This window comes from Stegostoma tigrinum, chromosome 23 (assembly GCF_030684315.1).
Source record: "Stegostoma tigrinum isolate sSteTig4 chromosome 23, sSteTig4.hap1, whole genome shotgun sequence".
Taxonomy (NCBI): Eukaryota; Metazoa; Chordata; class Chondrichthyes; order Orectolobiformes; family Stegostomatidae; genus Stegostoma; species Stegostoma tigrinum.
Window position 1 is genome coordinate 1169510 of NC_081376.1, and position 22066 is coordinate 1191575.

The 22066-nt window shown below is 42.5% G+C and overlaps 1 protein-coding gene across 2 annotated transcripts in view; it reads left to right on the forward strand.

The window, feature by feature from the left end:
• brat1 (BRCA1-associated ATM activator 1) overlaps positions 1-21197 on the forward strand; it is a 104636-nt gene extending 83439 nt beyond the window's left edge. Inside the window, exons 19-21 of one of the 2 annotated variants that reach the window (XM_059653882.1) lie at positions 10808-10944; positions 13664-13732; positions 20590-21197. In XM_059653882.1, coding sequence (XP_059509865.1) covers positions 10808-10944; positions 13664-13732; positions 20590-20769 — 386 coding nt within the window. In that variant the 3' untranslated portion in view covers positions 20770-21197. The remainder of the gene's footprint in view (positions 1-10807; positions 10945-13663; positions 13733-20589) is intronic. The other variant, XM_059653883.1, reaches the window with a different exon arrangement.
• Positions 21198-22066: the final 869 nt, after the last annotated feature.

Genomic DNA, 22066 nt, shown 5'->3' on the forward strand with positions numbered 1-22066 from the left:
ATTGTAATGAAGGCAATAAAATGAACACACAGGCACATGACTGGCATGATGTCATTGCTAAAATGGAAATATTGTTGGTGTACTTAACAAATTGATAGAGTACTTCAAGAAAACAGATAACAATAACTTATTTTATGCGCATGTCCAGAGAGGAAACTTTAACACTGAAGTTAAAACTCACTCAGCCGTGTTACAGAATATCTTCAAGCTTTAACACAGATTACAGCATACATTGGCTAATTTCCACATTTTAGTATCCATGTAATCCATATTATTGTGGTTTTCCATTGTCTTTCATAGTCTGCTCTTTCACTCAAGCTTTCTAATAGCATGGCTTCCAGCTGCTAGCCTTAAAAACCCAAATGCCTTGTTCATTGAAAATAAAATGTGAGGCTGGATGAACACAGCAGGCCAAGCAGCATCTCAGGAGCACAAAAGCTGACGTTTCGGGCCTAGACCCTTCATCAGAGCTCTGATGAAGGGTCTAGGCCCGAAACGTCAGCTTTTGTGCTCCTGAGATGCTGCTTGGCCTGCTGTGTTCATCCAGCCTCACATTTTATTATCTTGGAATCTCCAGCATCTGCAGTTCCCATTATCTCTGCCTTGTTCATTATTCATTTCTCTCTACATATGTAGTTTCTACGTGCTTTACTGATTACTGACTGTATGGCTAAAGTGCTCACTTAACACTTTCAGAAACATAGTTTAAAAACAGGCCAAGATGCAGCTCAACATCCCTGGATATAGTGTTTTGAGGCAGGATGGAGAGAGGTTAAAAAGTTGGGTGATGTAATCAATCACAGCTGTTGAGCAGCAATGATAGACTAAATGAAATATCAAATGAGTTTTAAGAGTTGAGTTCAGAAAGTAAAGAAGTGTTTAAAATAGACACCCAAGCAGTGGGAGAAGATTAGAGGATCAAACATGAAGGCAATTTTCTGTGTACAAAAATAATGGGAGAATAATACTTAGAAATATTTAACTGGGACATAAACAGTGGGAAAAGCACAGAGGGCTCGAAATTCTTGAACTACATGCAAAGCAACCTTTTTTAGCCAGCAGGTTACAAATTTAACTAGAGTGTTTCTAGATTTATAGATTTAATCTTTTGAAAAGTTGCCGGCAATTGGATAAAATATCAGTGGGTGACCATTTTGTAAGCAGTGATCAAGTAGTTAGAATAGGCATCATTATGGAAAGTGACAGACAGCTCATAAGCAAAAGTTCTAAACCTGGGAAGAGTAACTTTACAAATGAGAGGTGATCAGGCATAAGTAGACTGATGATAGCTACTTGAAGGAAAGTCAGCGGCAAATCAGTGGAAGCCATCCAAAAGCAAGATTAAATGGGCACACTGGAGTAAAAGAGTGATTCCGCCAAATATATAGACTCATTGTTATCCAGAAGTACACAGGATCAGATAAATCTCATGACAATCCTCAAAAACAGTAATAGCTCAGAAAACTTAGAAGGATAAAGAAAGTGAAGGGTGAAGTGAAAAAGGAAATTAGAAAAGCAAAGAGCAGACATAAAAAGATATTTGCTCGTAAAATGAAGCAAAATCCAACCATGCCCTGTAAGTAGATTAAGAGCAAAAGGATGACTAAGGAAAGAGACCTGCCTGGTAACTTGTGCATGGACAGAAAAGTGGTGGGCAAGGTTTTAAATGAAAATTCTCTCTAACTTAGTTAAGGAGATGGCTGATACAGTCAGCCTAGTTAAAGAGGAGGAGTGTGAAATAAAATAAGCATCATGAGACGAGAAGTATTGAAAGTACTCAACTTCATTAATCACCAGGACCAGATGAATTGCATCCTCCCTAGTCCGTTAAAGAAAGTCAGCAATGAAATACATGCTCTGTGGTTCATTTCCAAACATCATTATACCATTATTCAAAAAGAGGAAGAGGAATAAACCAACCAGTGGTGGGCAAGTAACTGAAATTGACATTGACAGATAGAATTGACTGTGGATTAATCAGGAATAATCAGCATGATTTAGCTAAGGGAAGGTTGTGTCTTACTAATGTAATTGAATTATTTGAGGAAGCGACAAGAAAGGTTGAATGGTAGTGCAATGGATGTTGTTACATGGATTTCATTAATGCATCTGTCAAGGTCCTGCATGATAAACTGGTCAGAAATATTAAAGTTTATGAGCTCCAGGGGAACGTGGTAAGCTAGAATGTGGATCAGTCACAGGAAACAAAGGGTGATCGCAGATGAATGTTTTAGCGAATGGAAAGCAGTTTCCATTTAGAGTTCTAAAAGGCTCAATAGGAATCCAGTGTTTAGTGAAAGTGAGGAACTAAAGGAAATCAGTATTAGTAGGAGAAAGGTATTGGAAAATGGATGGAACTGAACACTGATAACCTCCATCTCAGAGTATTTAAGGAAGTGGCATTGTTAGACATCTTCTAATATTCTGTAGCCTCTGGAACAGTTCCTACAGATTGGAGGGTAGCTAATGTAACACTCAGTCCAAGAAAGGAGGCAGAGAGAAAACCATCAATTATCGACCAGTGAGTCTGACTTGTTAGTGGGTAATTTGAATAGTGCATTTGAAATACACTGGCAGGATTGGATAAAGTAAACATGAATTTACAATGGGGAATTCTTGCTCAACAAAGCAACTGGAATTCTTTGATGATGTAACTCATAGACTTGATGAGGGCAAGTCGGTGGATATGATCAAGGACAAAACATTGCATGTTTTCAAGAAGGTGTTGGATACAGCGCTTTGGACTGAAAGTATCGATGGATATGGGAATAAAGCAGGAACAAGCCATTGAGTTGGATGCTCGCGATGATAATTATGAATAGCAAAGGAATCTCAAAGTGCTACATGGCTTACTCCTGCTCTTATTTTCTGTGTTCCTACATTTCAATGTTGGGTATCTTGCAGTTTGTCGTTTATGTTACTGATTTAGTCTGACATGTGGGAGGCCCAATTGGAAATCTTGCAAACAACACAAAAATTGACTGGGTAGTTGATAGTGAAGAAGGTGACTGTCAACTGCAGAAAGATATCAAGATGATAAAATGTGAGGCTGGATGAACACAGCAGGCCAAGCAGCATCTCAGGAGCACAAAAGCTGACGTTTCGGGCCTAGACCCTTCATCAGAGAGGGGGATGGGGGGAGGGAACTGGAATAAATAGGGAGAGAGGGGGATGCAGACTGAAGATAGATAGAGAAGAAGATAGGTGGAGAGGAGAGTATAGGTGGGGAGGGGATAGGTCAGTCCAGGGAGGATAGACAGGTCAAGGAGGCGGGATGAGGTTGGTAGGTGGGAAATGGAGGTGCGGCTTGAGGTGGGAGGAGGGGATAGGTGAGCGGAAGAACGGGTTAGGAAGGGGACGAGCTGGGCTGGTTTTGTGATGCAGTGGGTGGAAGGGACGAGCTGGGCTGGTTTTGGGATGCAGTGGGGGAGGGACAGATTTTGAAGCTTGTGTAGTCCACATTGATACCATTGGGCTGCAGAGTTCCCAAGCGGAATATGAGTTGCTGTTCCTGCAACCTTCGGGTGACATCATTGTGGCACTTCAGGAGGCCCATGATGGACATGTCATCTGAGGAATGAGAGGGGTAGTTAGAATGGTTCGCGACTGGGAGGTGCAGTTGTTTGTTGCGAACTGAGCGGAGGTGTTCTGTAAAGCGGTCCCCAAGCCTCCGCTTGGTTTCCCCAATGTAGAGGAAGCCACACCGGGTACAGTGGATACAGTATACTACATTGGCAGATCTGCAGGTGAACATCTGCTTCATATGGAAAGTCATCTTGGGGCCTGGGATGGGGGTGAGGGAGGAGGTGTGGAGGCAAATGTAGCATTTCCTGCGGTTGCAGGGGAAGGTTCAATAAATGGGAGGATCTTGAGAGGGGTAAAGGAAGTGAGAGACCTTGAAATGCATGTCCACAAATCTTTGAAGTTTTCAGGGCAGGTAGTTAAGAAGGTAAAGGTGGTAAAGAATATGAGCTGCTTTCCTTCCTTGTGAAAAACAGGGATATAATGCTGGAACTAAAGAAGACACTATTTAGGCCACAGTTGGAGTTGTATGCAAGTTCAGGTCAGCCACATTACAAGAATGACATAAATGTTCTAGAGAGAAAAATAAGGGGATTTACAAGAATGTTGCCAGGGAATTAAAATTGCAAGAAGGAGAACAGATTTGCTGGGCTAAGGTTATTTTCCATAGATCATAGGAGTCTGAGACATGACTTAATTGAGGAGTGCAAAATAGCGAGGGGCATGAATACAGTAAACTGGAAGAAACTGTTTCCCTTAGAGGAAAGCTCAATTACCAGGGGGCACAAGCTGACTGGTAGAAGGTTTCGAAGGGACGTGAGGAAAAACCTTTTCACCTCGAGGGTGGTGGGTGGCTGGAATTTGCTGCTCAAGTTGGCGGAAGCGCTCTACTCATTTAAAAGGAATCTAGCTCTGCAACTGAAACTGGAACCTGCAAGGATCTGGACCAGGTGCTAGAAGGTGGGATTAGAATGGATGGCTAGATCATTCAGCTGGCACAGATGCAATGAGCTGAATAATCTGTTGTAGCTATTCTATGGTGTAGATTCTAAACAGCAAAACGGATTGCAAATTGTAAAACAGAGGACAGACAGCTGGGATGAAAGATAGTTACTCAGACTGGTAACACATGTGATGTGCTGGTCTGCAAAGATCAGTGCTGGGACCTGTAATATATATAAATGATTTGGATGAAAATGTTGGTGGTTGATTAGTAAGTTTGCAGATGACATGGCAGTTGGTTGAGTTGTGGATAGTGAGGAAGGGCATCAAAGGATACCATAGGATATAAATCATCCAGAAAATTGGTTGAAGAAATGGCAGATGAAGTTTAAAATGGACAAGTGTGAGGTGATGCACTTTGGGGGATCAAATGCAAGAGGGAAGTATACAGTAAATGGAAGGACCCTGAGGAGCATTGATATACAGAGGGATCTTGGGCTGCAAGTCCATAACTCCTTGTAAATAGCAACACATATGGATAAAGTAATAACAAAGCATACAATTTGCTTTCCTTCATCAATCATGACACTGATTATAAAACAGTGTGAAGCTGATGAACACAGTAGGCCAAGCAGCATCAGAGGAGCAGCAAAGTTTGACATTCCGGGTCATTGAGTCCTACAGCACGGAAACAGGCCCTTCGGCCCATAACTGGTCCATGCTGACCAAAATGTCTCTCCACTCTAATCCCATTTCCCTGCACTTGGCCCATATCCTTCTAAACCTTTTTAAATGTTGTTAATGTACCCACTTTAACTGCCTCTGCTGGCAGCTTATTTCATATGCGTACCACCCTCTGTGTAAAAAAGTTGCCGCTCAGGTTCCCATGTATTCTTTCCCCTCTTACCTTAAACTGATACCCTTTGGTCCTCAACTGCCCAAACCTGGAATAATGACTGAGTGTATTCACCCTGTCCATGCCTCTCATGATCTTATACACTTCGGTAAGATCTCTCCTCAGTCTCCTACACTGTAAAGAAAAAAGGTCCTAGCTTTCCAACCTCTCCGTTAAACTCAGTCCCTTGAGACCTGGCAACATCCTTACAATTTTTTTCTACATTCTTTCCAGTTTAACAACATCCTTTCTATACCAAAACTGAACACTCTAATTGCAACCTCACTAACATCCTGTACAACTACAACGTAACTTCCCAACTTCTATACTCAGTGCCCTGCCTGATGAAGGCCAGCTTGCTAAAAGCCTTCTTCACTGCCCTGTCTACCTGTGACTACTTTCAGAGAACTGAGCACCTGAGCTCCAAGGTTCCTCAGTTCCACTAAACTCCTTGGTCGAGAAGGGACTCAACCTGAAATGTCAAACTTTCCTGCTCCTCTGATGCTGCTTGGCCTGCTGTGTTCATCCAGCTTCACACCATGTTATCTCATATTTTCCAGCGTCAGAAGTTCCTACTATCACTGATTATAAAAGGTGGCCAGCTGTGTTGGAGCTGTGTAAAACTTTAGTTAGGCTACATTTCGAATACTGTGTGCAGTTCTGGTCACTGCACTATATGAAGGATGCATTGGAGAGAGTGCAGAAAGGTGTTTAACCAGGATGTGGCCTGGATTGGAGAGTATTAGCAATAAGGAGATATTGAACAAACTTGGATTGTTTTCACTACAGCATCGGGGGCTGAGGGGTGACCTGATAGAGGTATACTAAAACTATGAGAGGTGTGGATTGGGCGAATAGTCAGAGTCTTTTTCCTAGAATGGAAATGTGAGTATGAGGGGGAGTACAGTTAAGGTGAGAAAGAAAATGTTTTAAGGAGATTTCTTCATTAATGGGATGAGGATGTCAGAGGCTAGGCAGCATTTAATGCCCAGAAGGCAGTTAAGAGTCAACCACATTGCTGTGGGTCTGGATTCACATGTAGGCCATTTTCCTTCCCACAAGGACATTAATGAACCAGATGGATTTTTCCAGTCAATTGACTCATGGTCATCTTAGATTCTTAATTCCAGATATCTCATTGAATTCAAAGTCCACCATCTGCTGTGGCAGGATTTGAACCTGGGTCCCCAGAACATTATCTGAGTCCCTAGATTAACAGTCTAGTGATAATACCACTAGGCCATTGCCTCCTCACTAATGTGCAAGGCAAGTTTCTATACAGAAGGTGGGTAGGTACCAGGGGAGTTGGTAGAAGCAGATATGATAACAACATTTAAGTGACATCTAGATGGATACATGAACAGTTAGAAAATAGAACAGAGAACATAGAACATAGAACAGTACAGCACAGAACAGGCCTTTCAGCCCACAATGTTGTGCCGACCATTGATCCTCATGTGTGCACCCTCAAATTTCTGTGACCATATACATGTCCAGCAGTCTCTTAAATGACCCCAATGACCTTGCTTCCACAACTGCTGCTGGCAACGCATTCCATGCTCTCACAACTCTCTGTGTAAAGAACCCGCCTCTGACATCCCCTCTATACTTTCCACCAACCAGCTTAAAACTATGACCCCTCGTGCTAGCCATTTCTGCCCTGGGAAATAGTCTCTGGCTATCAACACTATCTATGCCTCTCATTATCTTGTATACCTCAATTAGGTCCCCTCTCCTCCTCCTTTTCTCCAATGAAAAGAGACCAAGCTCAGTCAAACTCTCTTCATAAGATAAGCCCTCCAGTCCAGGCAGCATCCTGATAAACCTCCTCTGAACCCTCTCCAAAGCATCCACATCTTTCCTATAATACGGCGACCAGAACTGGACGCAGTATTCCAAGTGCGGTCTAACCAAAGTTTTATAGAGCTGCAACAAGATCTCACGACTCTTAAACTGAATCCCCCTGTTAATGAAAGCCAAAACACCATATGCTTTCTTAACAACCCTGTCCACTTGGGTGGCCATTTTAAGGGATCTATGTATCTGCACACCAAGATCCCTCTGTTCCTCCACACTGCCAAGAATCCTATCCTTAATCCTGTACTCAGCTTTCAAATTCGACCTTCCAAAATGCATCACCTCGCATTTATCCAGGTTGAACTCCATCTGCCACCTCTCAGCCCATCTCTGCATCCTGTCAATGTCCCGCTGCAGCCTACAACAGCCCTCTATACTGTCAACGACACCTCCGACCTTTGTGTCGTCTGCAAACTTGCTGACCCATCCTTCAATCCCCTCATCCAAGTCATTAATAAAAATTACAAACAGTAGAGGCCCAAGGACAGAGCCCTGTGGAACCCCACTCACCAGTGACTTCCAGGCAGAATATTTTCCTTCTACTACCACTCGCTGTCTTCTGTTGGCCAGCCAATTCTGTATCCAAGCAGCTAAGTTCCCCTGTATCCCATTCCTCCTGACCTTCTGAATGAGCCTACCATGGGGAACCTTATCAAATGCCTTACTGAAGTCCATATACACCACATCCGCGGCTCGACCCTCATCAACTTTTCTAGTCACATCCTCAAAAAACTCGATGAGGTTTGTGAGGCATGACCTACCCCTCACAAGCCCGGTTGACTGTATTTGATCAAGCCATGCTCCTTCAGATGGTCATAAATCCTATCCCTCAGAATCCTTTCTAACACCTTGCAGACGACAGACGTGAGACTTACTGGTCTGTAATTGCCGGGGATTTCCCTATTTCCTTTCTTGAAGAGAGGAATTGCATTTGCCTCTCTCCAGTCCTCAGGTACAACTCCAGTGGAGAGCGAGGATGCAAAGATCTTCACAAGTGGCGAAGCAATTTCATTTCTCGCTTCCCAAAGCAGCCGAGGACAAATCTGATCCGGGCCTGGCGACTTGTCAATCTTAATGTTTGACAAAATTTTCAGCACATCAGCTTCCTCTATCTCTATCCATTCCAGCATGCACACCTGCTCTTCAAAGGTTTCATTCACTACAAAGTTTGTTACTTTCGTAAAGACAGAAGCAAAAAACTCATTAAGGGCTTCCCCTACCTCCTCAGACTCCACACACAAGTTCCCTATGCTATCCCTGATCGGCCCTACTCTTTCTTTGACCATTCTCTTATTCCGCACATAAGTGTAAAATGCCTTTGTGTTTTCCCTGATTCCTTCTGCCAAGCCTTTCTCGTGCCCCCCTCCTGGCTCTCCTCAGACCTTTTTTTGAGCTCCTTCCTTGCCTGTGAGGGTTGACAAAATTTTCAGCACATCAGCTTCCTCTATCTCTATCCATTCCAGCATGCACACCTGCTCTTCAAAGGTTTCATTCACTACAAAGTTCGTTACTTTCGTAAAGACAGAAGCAAAAAACTCATTAAGGGCTTCCCCTACCTCCTCAGACTCCACACACAAGTTCCCTATGCTATCCCTGATTGGCCCTACTCTTTCTTTGACCATTCTCTTATTCCGCACATAAGTGTAAATGCCTTTGTGTTTTCCCTGATTCCTTCTGCCAAGCCTTTCTCGTGCCCCCCTCCTGGCTCTCCTCAGACCTTTTTTTGAGCTCCTTCCTTGCCTGTGAGTAATCCTCTCTAGCTGAACTTGACCCTAGCTTCCTCCACCTTATGTAAGCTACCTTCTTCCTTTTCACAAGAAGCTCCACCGCTCTCGTCATCCAAGGTTCCTTTATCTTACCCCTTCTTGCCTGTCTCAGAGGGACATATTTACTCATCACTCGCAACAACTGTTCCTTAAACAGTCTCCACATGTCTATAGTTCCCTTACCATGGAACAATTGCTCCCAGTCCATGCTTCCTAACGCGTGTCTAATCGTGTCATAGTTTCCTCTTCCCCAATTAAATATCCTCCCATTTTGCCTAATCCTCTCCTTCTCCATAGCTATGTAGAATGTGAGGCAGTTATGGTCACTATCACCAAAATGCTCTCCCACCACAAGATCTGATACCTGCCCCGGCTCGTTTCCGAGCACCAAGTCTAGAATGGCCTCTCCCCTCGTCGGCCTGTCAACGTACTGCGTTAGGAAACCCTCCTGAACACATCTTACAAATACAGCTCCATTCAAATCTTCTGCTCGAAGCAGGTTCCAATCAATGTTAGGAAAGTTAAAGTCACCCATTACAACAACCCTACTGCGACCACACTTTTCCAAAATCTGTCGACCTATGCTTTCTTCAATCTCCCTGCTGCTATTGGGGGGCCTGTAGTAAACCCCTGATGAGGTGACTGCTCCCTTGCTGTTCCTAATTTCCACCCATACTGACTCAGTAGGCAGATCTTCCTCGACAATGGAAGCTTCTGTAGCTGTGATACCCTCTCTGATTAGTAGTGCTACAACCCCCTCCTCTTTTTCCCCCCTCCCTATTCTTTTTAAATGTTCTAAACCCTGGAACATCCAGCAACCATTCCTGCCCATGAGAAACCCATGTCTCTGTTATGGCCACAACATCATAGCACCAGGTACTGATCCATGCTCTAAGTTCATCACTTTTATTTCTGATACTCCTTACATTAAAGCAAACACACTTTAACCGATCCCTTGGTTCCTTCCCACTAGCTGGTCTACCTCTTGCTACTGCCTCACCTGCAAAATAGAGGGATATAAATCAAATGCAGCAGATGGGATTAGTTTAGACTGTCGCCATGGTTGGCACAGACATGGTGGGCCAAAGGCCAGTTCCTGTACTATACTATTCCATGTTCTAAGTGGCTAATGTAGAATTATATTAAATACACTTATACTTTGTGTGGAAGTACTCCTGTACTTGAGGTTGATATCATATTTCTTCCTCTTCAATAACTGTCAATGTAATGTTTGAAACTTTATAAACCAGACTGAATTCTGCATACATGGACAATTTAAGAGATCCTGCTTTGTCAAAAATAAAGATGGCTATGGAACCCCACATTAACTGACTTCACCAGCTTCAAAATCTCTCCACCCTCAACCACCCTCATCTTCCTACTCATCCATCCACTCTACCCTTCCCACCGACCAACCACAATAATCCCCTATCTACGTCCACCTGTCTCCATCTCACCTACCCTCCCCTCAGCCTCACCTCTGTCTCTCCATTTATTTGTGTTCCCCCCCCCCCCCCCCCCCCCCCGCCCCCCGCCTTCCCCAGTCCTGACAAAAGGTTTCGGCCTCACATTTTGACTTCCCTGACTTGCTGTGCTTTTCCAGCTACGCATTTATTGGCTCTGGCTTTGAGCATCTACCATTACTGTCCCTAATTAGCTATTTTTGTTCTCTGTTTCAACTCAGCAATCTTGCATTTAGTGATGATATTTATTGCAGTTGAAATATTCTGTGAATATGGCCTAGATTTCCTTTATAACAGGTTTTTATCAAGTTCCGAATGATTTAGAAAAATTGCTAACTCTTTTTGTTGCTATGTTGCATTAGAACACATGGAGAAAACATGGGAATCAGTGTTTAACAGATTGGAGATCCTACAGTTCCCTATTCATTACAGCTGGGGAATTGTGTCGTACCTGGATAAAGTAAAGAGTACTCCCGAATTACGGAAGGCTTATCAAGAGGTTTGTATCATCTTTTCAGGAAATCATTAAACAGGTGGCTCACAATATCATGGGGCCCTTGCTTGCAGTTAGCTCTTCTTTGACAAACTGATTTTTAAATTTATTTCATAATCCTGCATCCCCAAAGCTATGCAATAGCGTCTTTGCTGAGTTCAAGGGGAGGGGACATTCTTAGGAAGAGTCAGAATAGATTTCTGACAGGAAAGTTGGTGGTATGGTGGATCAGTGGTTAGCACTACTGCCTCACAGTGGCAGGGATCCAGGTTTGATTCCACCCTTGAGTGAATGTCTGTGCAGAGTTAAGCGTTCTTCTCCTGTCTGTATGAGTTTCCTCTGGGTATTCCAGTTCCTTCCTACAGTCAAAAGATATGCAGCTTAGGTGGATTGGCTGTGGGAAATACAGGGTTACACAGAGAGGGCAGGTCTGGGTGGGATGGTTTTCAGAGGGTCAGTATAGATTGAAGGCCTGCTTCCGCCCTGTGGGGATTCTATGAAATTATCGTTAACTGCCTTGTTGGAATTTTTTGAAGAGGTATTGGGAAGGGTTGATCAGGCTAATACATGTGACATTGTAAAACATGCATTTCCAAAAGACATTTGTTACAGTGGCTTGCAATAGACCCGTTAGAAAAGTTATAGTTCCTGGTATAAAAGAGACAGTGGTGATGTGGATACAAAATTTGCTGAGTCACAGGCAACGGATGATAATGGATATTTTTTAGGCTGGCGAATAGTTTGTAGTGGACATATCCAGGGGTCAATATTGAGCTACTTGCTTTTCTTGACAAATATTAATGATCTAGACTTTGGTGTGCAGAGGACCATTTCCAAGTTTGCAAATGACACTAAACTTGAAAGGATTGTAATTTACGTGGAGGATGGTGTAGAACTCCAAAAGGATATTGATAGATTGAAGGAGTGAGTGGTTAAGTGACAGATAAAGTTCAGTGTAGATCAATGTAAGGTGATGCACAATCATAGAGAGGGTGCAGGAGCAGAGGGCCATGGACAGCGTTGCCTCGAATTTCTTACTGGCTATGTGGACCTCCAAGATCCATGGCCGTGACTTCTGAAACCAGAGGTCAATGTAATGATTGGCGTGGTGTCACTGCTCTCTGTGAGTGGAATGTAGTTGCTGCTTACACGTATGGCTGCACAGTTTTGAGGGAACATTGGTCATGAGTGTATATGCGCACAGATCATTAAAGGTGGCAGGACAGGTGAAGAGACCAATTAATAAACCTAGGGCTACGTTCAAATTTATCAATAGGGGCATATAGTACAAGTGCATGGAGATGATTTGGAACATGTACAAGACTCTTGTTAGACCTCAGCTAAAATATTGTCTACAGTTGTGGGAACCACATTATCGGGAAGCTGTTAATGTATTGGAAAGAGTGCAGAAGCAATTTACAAGAATGGTTTCAGGAATGAGAGACTTCAGTTATGAGGAGAGATAGAAGACTTTGGGACTGTTTGCCCTAGAGACCCAAAGGCTAAGAGGAGATTTGATAGAGGTTTTCAAAATGAGCAGCACTGGACAAAATAAAGATGGAGAAGCTGTTTCCACTTGTAAAGGAACAAGAACTAGAGGGTATAGATTTAAAGTGATGTGAAACAAAGCAAGGATGGTGTGTGAAAAAACACACTTTCTCACACCGTAAGTAGTTAGGGTGTGGAATGCACTGCCTGGAAATGTGGTGGAAGTAAGTTCAATTGAGGCATTCAAGAGGGAATTGGATGGTTATAGGACCGAAATAGGGTTCATGGATATGAGGAAAGACAAGAGGTTGGTACTTGATGCAGAGATGGTGTGGGCACAGTGGGTGGAATGGTCTTCTGCACTGTAATACTTCTGTAATTTTGTGAACTGTGATGTGTGGCTTGGTTTTGTCAACACACACGAGCACATGAGGGGTTTGTACAGAGGCCGTACTGGGGAAGGACAACTTATGCAGTGACCTTGGCTTGTCCAGAATCAGTTTAGCAACGCGTACTCTTTGTCATGGCCCTTCAAAGACTTTCATTTGACAGATGAAATTTGTCACAAGGAACTTGTTGACATTCTGTGTTTCCCATGTCTTCATCTGATAGATTAAAATGTGCCAAATGGCCTTCTGCACTCAGAATTATTCTGTGACAGAGTAGGTGGTGGAAATGTGCTCACATAATCCCCTACAAAAACTTGAACACTTCAATTTGATCCCTTTCACAGGTGGTAAAGACATCACCAAAGTTGGAGCAGATTTGGCGGCACGGTGGTTCAGCGGTTAGCACTGCAGCCTCACAGTACTAGGGACCCAGGTTCAATTCCAGCCTCGAGCAACTGTCTGTGCAGCGTTTGCACATTCTCCCCATGTCTGTGTGGGTTTCCTCTGGGTGCTCCAGTTTCCTCCCACAATCCTAAGATGTGCAGGCTAGGTGGATTGGCCATGCTAAAATGCCCATAGTGTTCAAGGATGTGTGGGTTATAGGGGGATGGGTTTGGGTGGGATGCTCCAAGGGACGGTGTGGACTTGTTTGGCTGAAGGGCCTGTTTCCACACTGTAGGGAATCTAATCTTTTCCAAAGTCAGGAGCATGACATTAGCTTATCTCTTTTATATTTATGTTGTTTCTTAATAATGTGCAAAGGTTATGAGATATTATTAATATTCTTAATACATCGAATAAACCAAAGAATTTGATTTATGTTGACCTGCCACTGCTTTGTGTTGCAGATAGCACCACTGGTTGTGAGGGAAAATATTCGATTTTCTCAGAGTGTTCCATTGTACAATGCATACAAGGTGAATAAAAACAATGTTTCTCTGAATGTTTCTTTGAATCCAAGCTCACTAAAATATTTCTCACCAAACTACAGTCAAGGGTTGAATTTCTACATTCTAACCTTCTTCAATATTACAGCGTGTTCTTGTTGTTGGTAATAGGCCCATGTATCCAGGAAGGCTATGTTGTGAGTAAAACAGTTTGTTGTTGAATTAATACTGGATCATTTCGCAATTATTAGCTGTTCTACGCCTTTTTTCTGATGATGCTGGTGAGTAGACACAAGCATTGATAGTTGGTAACAAAGTGTGGAGCTGGATGAACACAGCAGGCCAAGCAGCATCTCAGGAGCACAAAAGCTGACGTTTCGGGCCTCGACCCTTCATCAGAGAGCTGCTTGGCCTGCTGTGTTCATCGAGCTCCACACTTTGTTATCTTGGATTCTCCAGCATCTGCAGTTCCCATTATCATTGAAAGTTGGTGATGGCTGTCAGAAGAAGTTGCCAGGGATTTTTCAAAGTTTTCCCTGTGAGAACACAGCACTGTCCTACATGAACAGTCATAAGAGATGGAAGATGGTTGTGAGGGGTTGTTTTTCTGACCGGACATCTGTTACCAGTGTTGTTCTGCAAAATCAGTGCTGGGACCTCCGTTGTTTGTATTATATTAAAATGACTTGGATGAAAATGTGATGGTTTGATGACATGAAAACTGGTGGAATTTAGGATAGTGAAGAATTTTGTCAAAGTAGACAGTACGATGTAGATCAGCTGGAAAGTTGGACAGAGAAATGGCAGATGGAATTGAATCCAGACAAGTGTGAGGTGATACACTTTGGGAAGTCAAATACAGTAAGAACGTATACAGTAAGTGACAAGACCCTTAGAACATACGGAGGGATCTTGATGTCCAAATCCATAGCTTCCTGAAAGTGTCAACACAAGTGGATGAGGTGGTAAAGAAGGCATAGAGCATGTTGACCTTCATTGATCAGGGCATTGAGTGCACATGTTGGCAAGTCGTGCTGCTGCTGTGTAAAACTTTAGTCGGTAACGTTTGGATTCTTGTGTACGGTTCTGGTCCCCACACTTTAGGAAGAATGTTGAAATTTTGGAGACGGTACAAAAAAGGTTTTCCAGTCTAAATTGGAGTTTATTAGCTATAAGGAGAGGTGGGACAAATTTAGATTGTTTCCTCTAGAGTATCAGAGGCTGAGGAGTGACCTGATAGAAGTATATTAATACCGTGCAAGGCATGGATGGGGAATATAGTCAAAGTACTTTTTTCCTAGAGTGGAAATGTCAAATACTAGGGTTCAAAGTTTTAAGGTGACAAGGGGAAAGTATTTACACAGAAGGTGGTGGGTGCCTGGAACGCATTGCCAGGGTAGGTGGTAGAAGCTGATACAATATCTATATTTAAGAGGCATTTTGACAGACAGACGAACAGATAGAGAATAGAAGGATAGAGACCCAGATGGAGTCGGTTTAGATTGGCATCGTGATCAGCACAGACCACCACATGGAGTGCTGTGCTGTCCAGTGCTCTATGTCCTGAAACATGTGTGTTGTGGGCAAAAAAAGACTTTGAAGAATCTGCTTACATCTGGAAATCTGAATGTAGTGCATTAAGAAAATCATTGATCTGCATTTGTAAAGTTTTGATTTGATTTTATTTATTGTTGTCATGTGTAGTACGAGCAGTACAGTCAGTCCATAGCAAATGAGGACATTCAGATCTTAGGGTCGTTAGACAGACCAAGGCATACAAGGCTATGGCTGCACAGGAGGTGAACAAAGCAAGATCAATATACGCAGGATCAAATTTATTTGAAGAGGTCCATTCAGCAGTCTAATAATAACAGGGATGAAGCTGTTCTTGAATCTATTGGTGCAGGTGTTCAAGTTTCTGTATCTTCTGCCCATCAGAAGAGGTGAGAGAGAGAGATAATGGGAACTGCAGATGCTGGAGATTCCAAGATAATAAAATGTGGGGCTGGATGAACACAGCAGGCCAAGCAGCATCTCAGGAGCACAAAAGCTGACGTTTCGGGCCTAGACCCTTCATCAGAGAGGAAGAGGTGAGAAGAGACCATTACCAAGGTGGGAGGGGTTTTAGATGATGTAGGCAGCATTTCCACAGCAACAAGAAGTGTAATGGAGTCCATGGATGGGATGTTGGCTCCCGTGATGGTTTGGGCTGTGCACACAACATTTGGAGAATTATTAATAGTTCGTCTGTACATGATTGTAATTCTGAGGTAGTAATGCTAATTTCTTCCCCCACAATGAACAGGTGGACAGCTGCAGTAAATTTGAATTTGTTTAACAGTGCTGCATTTTTGAAATACAAAGGCACAAAAGCTACATTTGCAGATGTTTCTGCTTGTGGGAAGATCTAGAACGAGACGTCAAAGTTTTAGGACAAACCTTGGTAGATTTAAAACAGAGATGAGAGGGAATTATTTCTCACAGAGGGTCATGAAGCAATGCAATTCATGACTCTAGGTTGTGGTGCATGCTAGAACATTGAATAAATCTAAGGAGGAGATAAACAGACTTTTAAATTAGCCAAATCAGAAGTTAAACAACAGCATGTTATAGTCCAACAGGTTTATTTGAAATCACAAGCTTATGAAGCACTGCTCCTTCATCAGGTGAAGGGCAGAAGTGTCACTTCTGACTTTGTCTACCCCAATACAATTCTGGTACTTCCACATCATAATTAGCATGGGTTATTAGCAATGAGTGTGATGATGCTGTCACTTTAAGAGGTTGTATTTTTCCCTGTTTCTTTTTGAAGAGAGATTGTAAGGCGGAAGTCCTGAGGTGTCTCTGAGAAAGTAAACTATTTGTGAAGCCTTCATTTTTTTTTTAAAGTTGGACCAATGGAAGCTGCCTAGGTATGGCCAGCTTTCACTGACCAGGTTTTCTAGATTGTTATTTTTTATTTTTCGGTTTAGTTTTAAGCAGAAAGTTTTGGAGTCTCAAAGGAGTTGGAAGCTTTGGTGAATATCTCTTAGCTGCTACTTTCTTTGAATTTTCTCTTGATTTTATTTTTCCTCCAGGATAGGAAAACTCCAAATAAGTATGTGTTCCTGAATGTCTTTTTTTGCCGAGGGACATGTTTATGGGATGTCACTATATTGGAACAGTTAATTAGTAATAGGTATTATATCTATTATTTGGTTATGTTTTCCAATAGTTAGGTTATACTAAATTTCTCTTTCTTTTGTTTGTATTTTAACCTATAGTGTTTAAATAAATTGTGTTTTGCTAAACATTGAGTAGTTTGAGCAATCACATTGTATCTGGAACATGAATCTTCACATCTACCTTTAAAATACGAAACTATTCGGGTCCAGGCTTCTGAAAATATATTGTGAGGGGTCTGATGTTGCCTGCATGGACTTCAGCAAAGTCTTTGACAAGGACTCTCATGTCAGACTGGTACAGGTACAGTCACATGATATTAAGGGTGAGCTGGCAAGGTGGATGCAGTATTGGCTTAATCATAGGAGACAGGGATTAGCAGAGAAATGATAGTTTTTGGAATGGAGAGCCAGGACTAGGGGTGCTGCATAGGGACCAGTGCTAGGACTTCTGCTGTTCACGGTCTGTGGCGCAGTGGTTAGCACTGCTGCCTCTCAGCACCAAGGACTTTGATTCGATTCCACCCTCAGACAACTGTCTGTGTGGAGTTTGCGTATTCTCCCTGTGTCTGTGTGGATTTCCTCTGGGTGCTCTGATTTCCTCCCATAGTGTTCAGAGATGTGTAGATCAGGGTGGGTTTATAGGGAGATTGGTCTGGGTGGGATGCTCTGAGGGTTGGTATGGATTTGTTGGCCTGAAGGGCCTGTTTCCACACTTGTAGGCATTCTATGAAATAAATGATTTGGAGGAAAACTTGGCTGGGCTAATTAGAACATTTGTGGACAATACAAAGATTGGTGGAGTTGTGGATGATGAGAAGAGGTTACAGCAGGATATAAATCAGTTGGTGGTATGTGCAGAAAAATGGCAGAATGAGTTTAATCCGGACAAATGTGAGATGATGAATTTTGGAAGGCTAAGTACAGGCAGAAATTATGCAGTGAATGGCAGGAGTATTGGTATGCAGAGAAATTTGAGTGTGCAGGTCCACAATTCACTGAAGGTAAGGCTTATGACATGCTTGCCTTCATTGGAGGTAGCATTGAGTATAAAGATAGACAAGTTATGCTGTAGCTTTATAGAACTTTAGTTAGGCCACACGTGAAATATTGCATGCAGTTCTGGTCACCTCACTAGCAGAACAATTTATGGATGCTTTTGAGAAGATAGAGAAAACATTTACAAGAATGTTACCTGGTATAGAGAATATTAGCTATGAAGAAAGTTTGGATAGACTGGGTATGTTTTCGTTGGAATGCAGGAGGTTGAGGGGGTGACCTGACAGAAGTTTATAAGATTGTGAATAACTTGGATAGAGTAGAAAGTATGAGCTTTTTCCCAGGGTGGAGGGACCATCACTAGGGCACGAGGTTCAAGATCTGTGAGGGAAGTTTAAAAGTTACGTATGAGGCAAGTTTTTCACACAAAGGATGGTGAATGCATGGAATGCACCACCAGAGGAGATGGTGGAAGCAGACACAATAGCAGCATTCATGAAACACCTGGATGAATACATGACTAGGATGGGAATAGAAGGATACAGATCCTGAAAGCAAAAACAGTTTTAGTATGGAAGGGCAAAATGGATCAACACAGGAATGGGGGGCCAAAGGGCCTCCTCCTGTGCTGTATGTTTCTTTGTTTTTCTTTATTCTATCCACAATTGTATTAAATGGCGGAGCAAGATCCAGGTACTGAATGTCAAGCTCCTGCTCCGAGTTCTTATTTTCTTACATGTATGAAACATTTTTCATCAGTTTTCATTTGGAGTAATGTAACCATGGCGACTAATCTCCAAAGTCAGTATTGTCTGGCAGAAAAAAGTCTGAAAATGCCAGTTTGCAATATTATTCAATAAAGCCACCAGGAAACACAACAGCAAAACTTCTCATATCTTTGGGTTGTAGATGACCTTTGGATTTTAATAAATGAAGCTTGGAGACCCATGTCCATTGGCTCTGAAAAGGAAGCTTTCAAAATCAGATGGTGTTACAAGAAGGTGCACAATAGGCAGCATGGTAGGATTGATTAAGAAAGTTGTATTTTATGAACATTTCTTCCTGGAATTGCAAATGCTAACTGTTAATAGAATTCCGAGTTCCCCATGGTGGATTGGTTGTTAATTATTTTTTTAACACAGTAATGGAATGTGGTTGTCTCTAGTTGGTCTAGTGTTTGTTACTAATCCCTAATTGCCCTAGAGAAAGTGATGGTGAACTGCTTTCTTGAACTGCAGCAGTCCATTTACCGTAGGTAGATGCACATTGTTGTTCAGGAGGGAGTTCCAGGATTTTGACCCAGTGACACCGAAGAAACAACAATATTTTGGGTGTGACTCAGTGGTTAGCACTCTGCCTCACAATGCTAGGGACCCGATTCCAGCCTTGAGTACCTGTCTGTGTGGAATTTGCATGTTCTTCTCATGTCTGTGTGGGCTTTAGTCGTGTGCTCCACTAGTTAATGACCAAGCCTCAATTGTCGTGGATTGGCCATGCTAAATTTCTCTGGAGTGTCCACGATGCACAACATAGTTGGATTAGCCAGGGTAAATGTTGGTTTATGTGGATAAAACAGGGGTTGATGCTCTTCAGAGGGTCAGTACAGATTTTATCAGCTGAATGGCGTCTTTTTGCACAGTAGGGATTCTGTGGTATTTCAGAATCAGGCTAGTGAAAAGCTTTAGAGGGTTGGAAATTGCAGGTGGTATTGTCCCCAATGTCTGAGATGCAGAAAGAAGAATTGTCCCCAGCTGGACCCCAGTCTATTTTCAGTCAGCTAAATCTAGCAGAGGTAGCAGTGGAATCCGTAGCTGATCTCATTGTGTCTGGGCTAGGGATAGATAGATGGCTGTGCTCCTGTTAGCTATCTGGCAACCTATGGGAGAAAGTGAAGCTGTTGGGTCAGGGCTCAGCTTTGGATAACATGCCAGAACCCACCAAGAAAGGACTGTTTTCATACCGTATGATTCTGTGACTCTATGTAGCATGGCTTTGACTGAGATACCAGACTGAGATACTGTTGGCCATCCAATCCATCTTTGAATGAATTGCCACTATGAGAGTGGGGAGAGGGAGAGAGAGAGAGTTAGATAGTGGCAGTAGAGTCTATGGATATAATAGGCATATATATTTTCCATTATATTTGATGATCAAATGATCAGAGGTATAGATAGAGTGGACAGCCAGAGACTTCTTCCTAGGGCGGAGGTAGCTATTATGAGGTGGCATAGTTTTAAAGTGAGTTGAGGTAGATGTCAGAGGTAGGTGCTTTACTCAGAGAGTGGTAGGGGCGTAAAATGCATTGCCAGAGAGGTAGTGGAGTTGGCCTCATTAGGGGCATTTAAGCGGCTATTAGATAGGCATATGGATGATAGTATAAGGTAGGGTTGGAGTTTAGATAGACCTTAAGATTAGAGTAAAAGTTCAGCACAACATCATGGGCTGACGGGCCTGTAACTGTGCTGTACTGTACTATGTTCTGTGCTCTATGTTCTATCTTAATTGAAAAGAGAAGGAAACTACTTGTACTTCAACCCCAATTACAGGTCAGTAATATTTAGGCTCAGAACAATTGATTGTGGAGCTGAAAGTCTTTGAGATTGATTAAATGGTTTGGGTTGTGGATGAGCACCCTTCTGTAGGGTCAGTGAAAAACTTTGATGAAACTGAAAAAGTATTGTAACCACAAGCACATTTGCCTCTGCAACTTTTTTTTTGCTTCGGCAGGCACTGATCTCTGAAAACCAGCAACTTAATGGCATTCAGCTTCGTATCCTGAATTCCTCTCTGCGTGCGGCCAGGCATGGCGGGGTTCAACTCAATGGACAAACAAAAGCCCGCTTCAATGACATCCAGCTGCAACTGGCAAATCACTCCAGCAAATTCAGGTGTGGAAAGAAGCAATGAAACATCCAGCAAAGGATTTGGGGACTGCAGACTGTGGACTAACCAGGGCCAGTTGGAACTTCTTGCAGAGGGAATGAATTAGTGGAATTTTTTGTGCAAGGGCTGTTAAGCTGGTCATTAAGTAAATTTAAGCTTGAAATAGACTGATTTTCAATCAGTAAGGGAATCAACAGTTGTAAGAAAATTTGACTTGACAATGATCAGATCAGCTATCATTGAATGCCAGAGCAGACTTAATGGGCTGAATGGCCTTCTTCTGCTCCTGCATCTTGCCTTAACCTCAAATTACTAATTACTTGTCACATTTCTCTAGTTTCAAATGTTGATTCATATTTAGTTGTGGTCATTTAAAAACTGCTTTTAAATTTAGAGGGCTACGGAGGAGGGTGAATGGGATGAGCTGGGTAGGTCTTTCAGGAGCTGTGGAGCTTAATGGCCCTCTTCTGTACTATCAAATTCTATGATTCCATTCTATGATAAATTTCTTCTAAATTATTGTTTTATCGTTGTGAGGATCTTTCCTTCCAGTGTTGATTTATTTTTACCAAGGAGATTACCAAAGGGATTGTCAACTCTCTGGTACTTTCTAATCTTGATAGCAGGGTGACATTATGCCTGGTCAATATTATTGTTGCAGTGGGAAGGTCTTCTGTGCTCACCATGTTCAACATATTGCATTTAACAAAAATAGATGCATGATTTTTACTGGAACACCTCGTGCAACCAGAGGAGATTACAGCCGGAGCACAAGCATGCCACTGTATCCAGTTGACACTTTTGAAACAAGCGGCATCAACTCCACTTGATCAACTCAAGAATAATGTTGGAGAAACTGAGCAGGTCCTCATAGCAGCACATCTGTGGATGAGAGAGATAAAACCCTATTTCTAAAACAGACCTAGGAATATAAATACCAAACAAAAACAGAAAGTGCTGAAGAAACTCAGTGTCTGTGAACTGGAAGAAGATAAGGAAACTATTTGTGAAACAAACCTAGTAATATAACAGGCAATGCTAGAGAAACTCAGCAGGTCCTGGCAGCATCTCTGGAGAGAGAAAACAAAGTTAACTTTTTGGTTCTGCTGACCCTTCTTCAGAACCCTCTTGATGTCTTTTTAAAATTGTCCTGTTCTGTGAAAATAACAAAGATTAATTTAACTGGGCCCCAGTTATGCCTGTCTCTTCATGGGGTGCATGCATCATTCCTTGTTCCAGTCCTATTCTGGTCCCCACCCACAACTCTTTCTCTGATACATCGATGATACTGTTGGTGCTGCTTCCTTGTCTTATCTGGAAT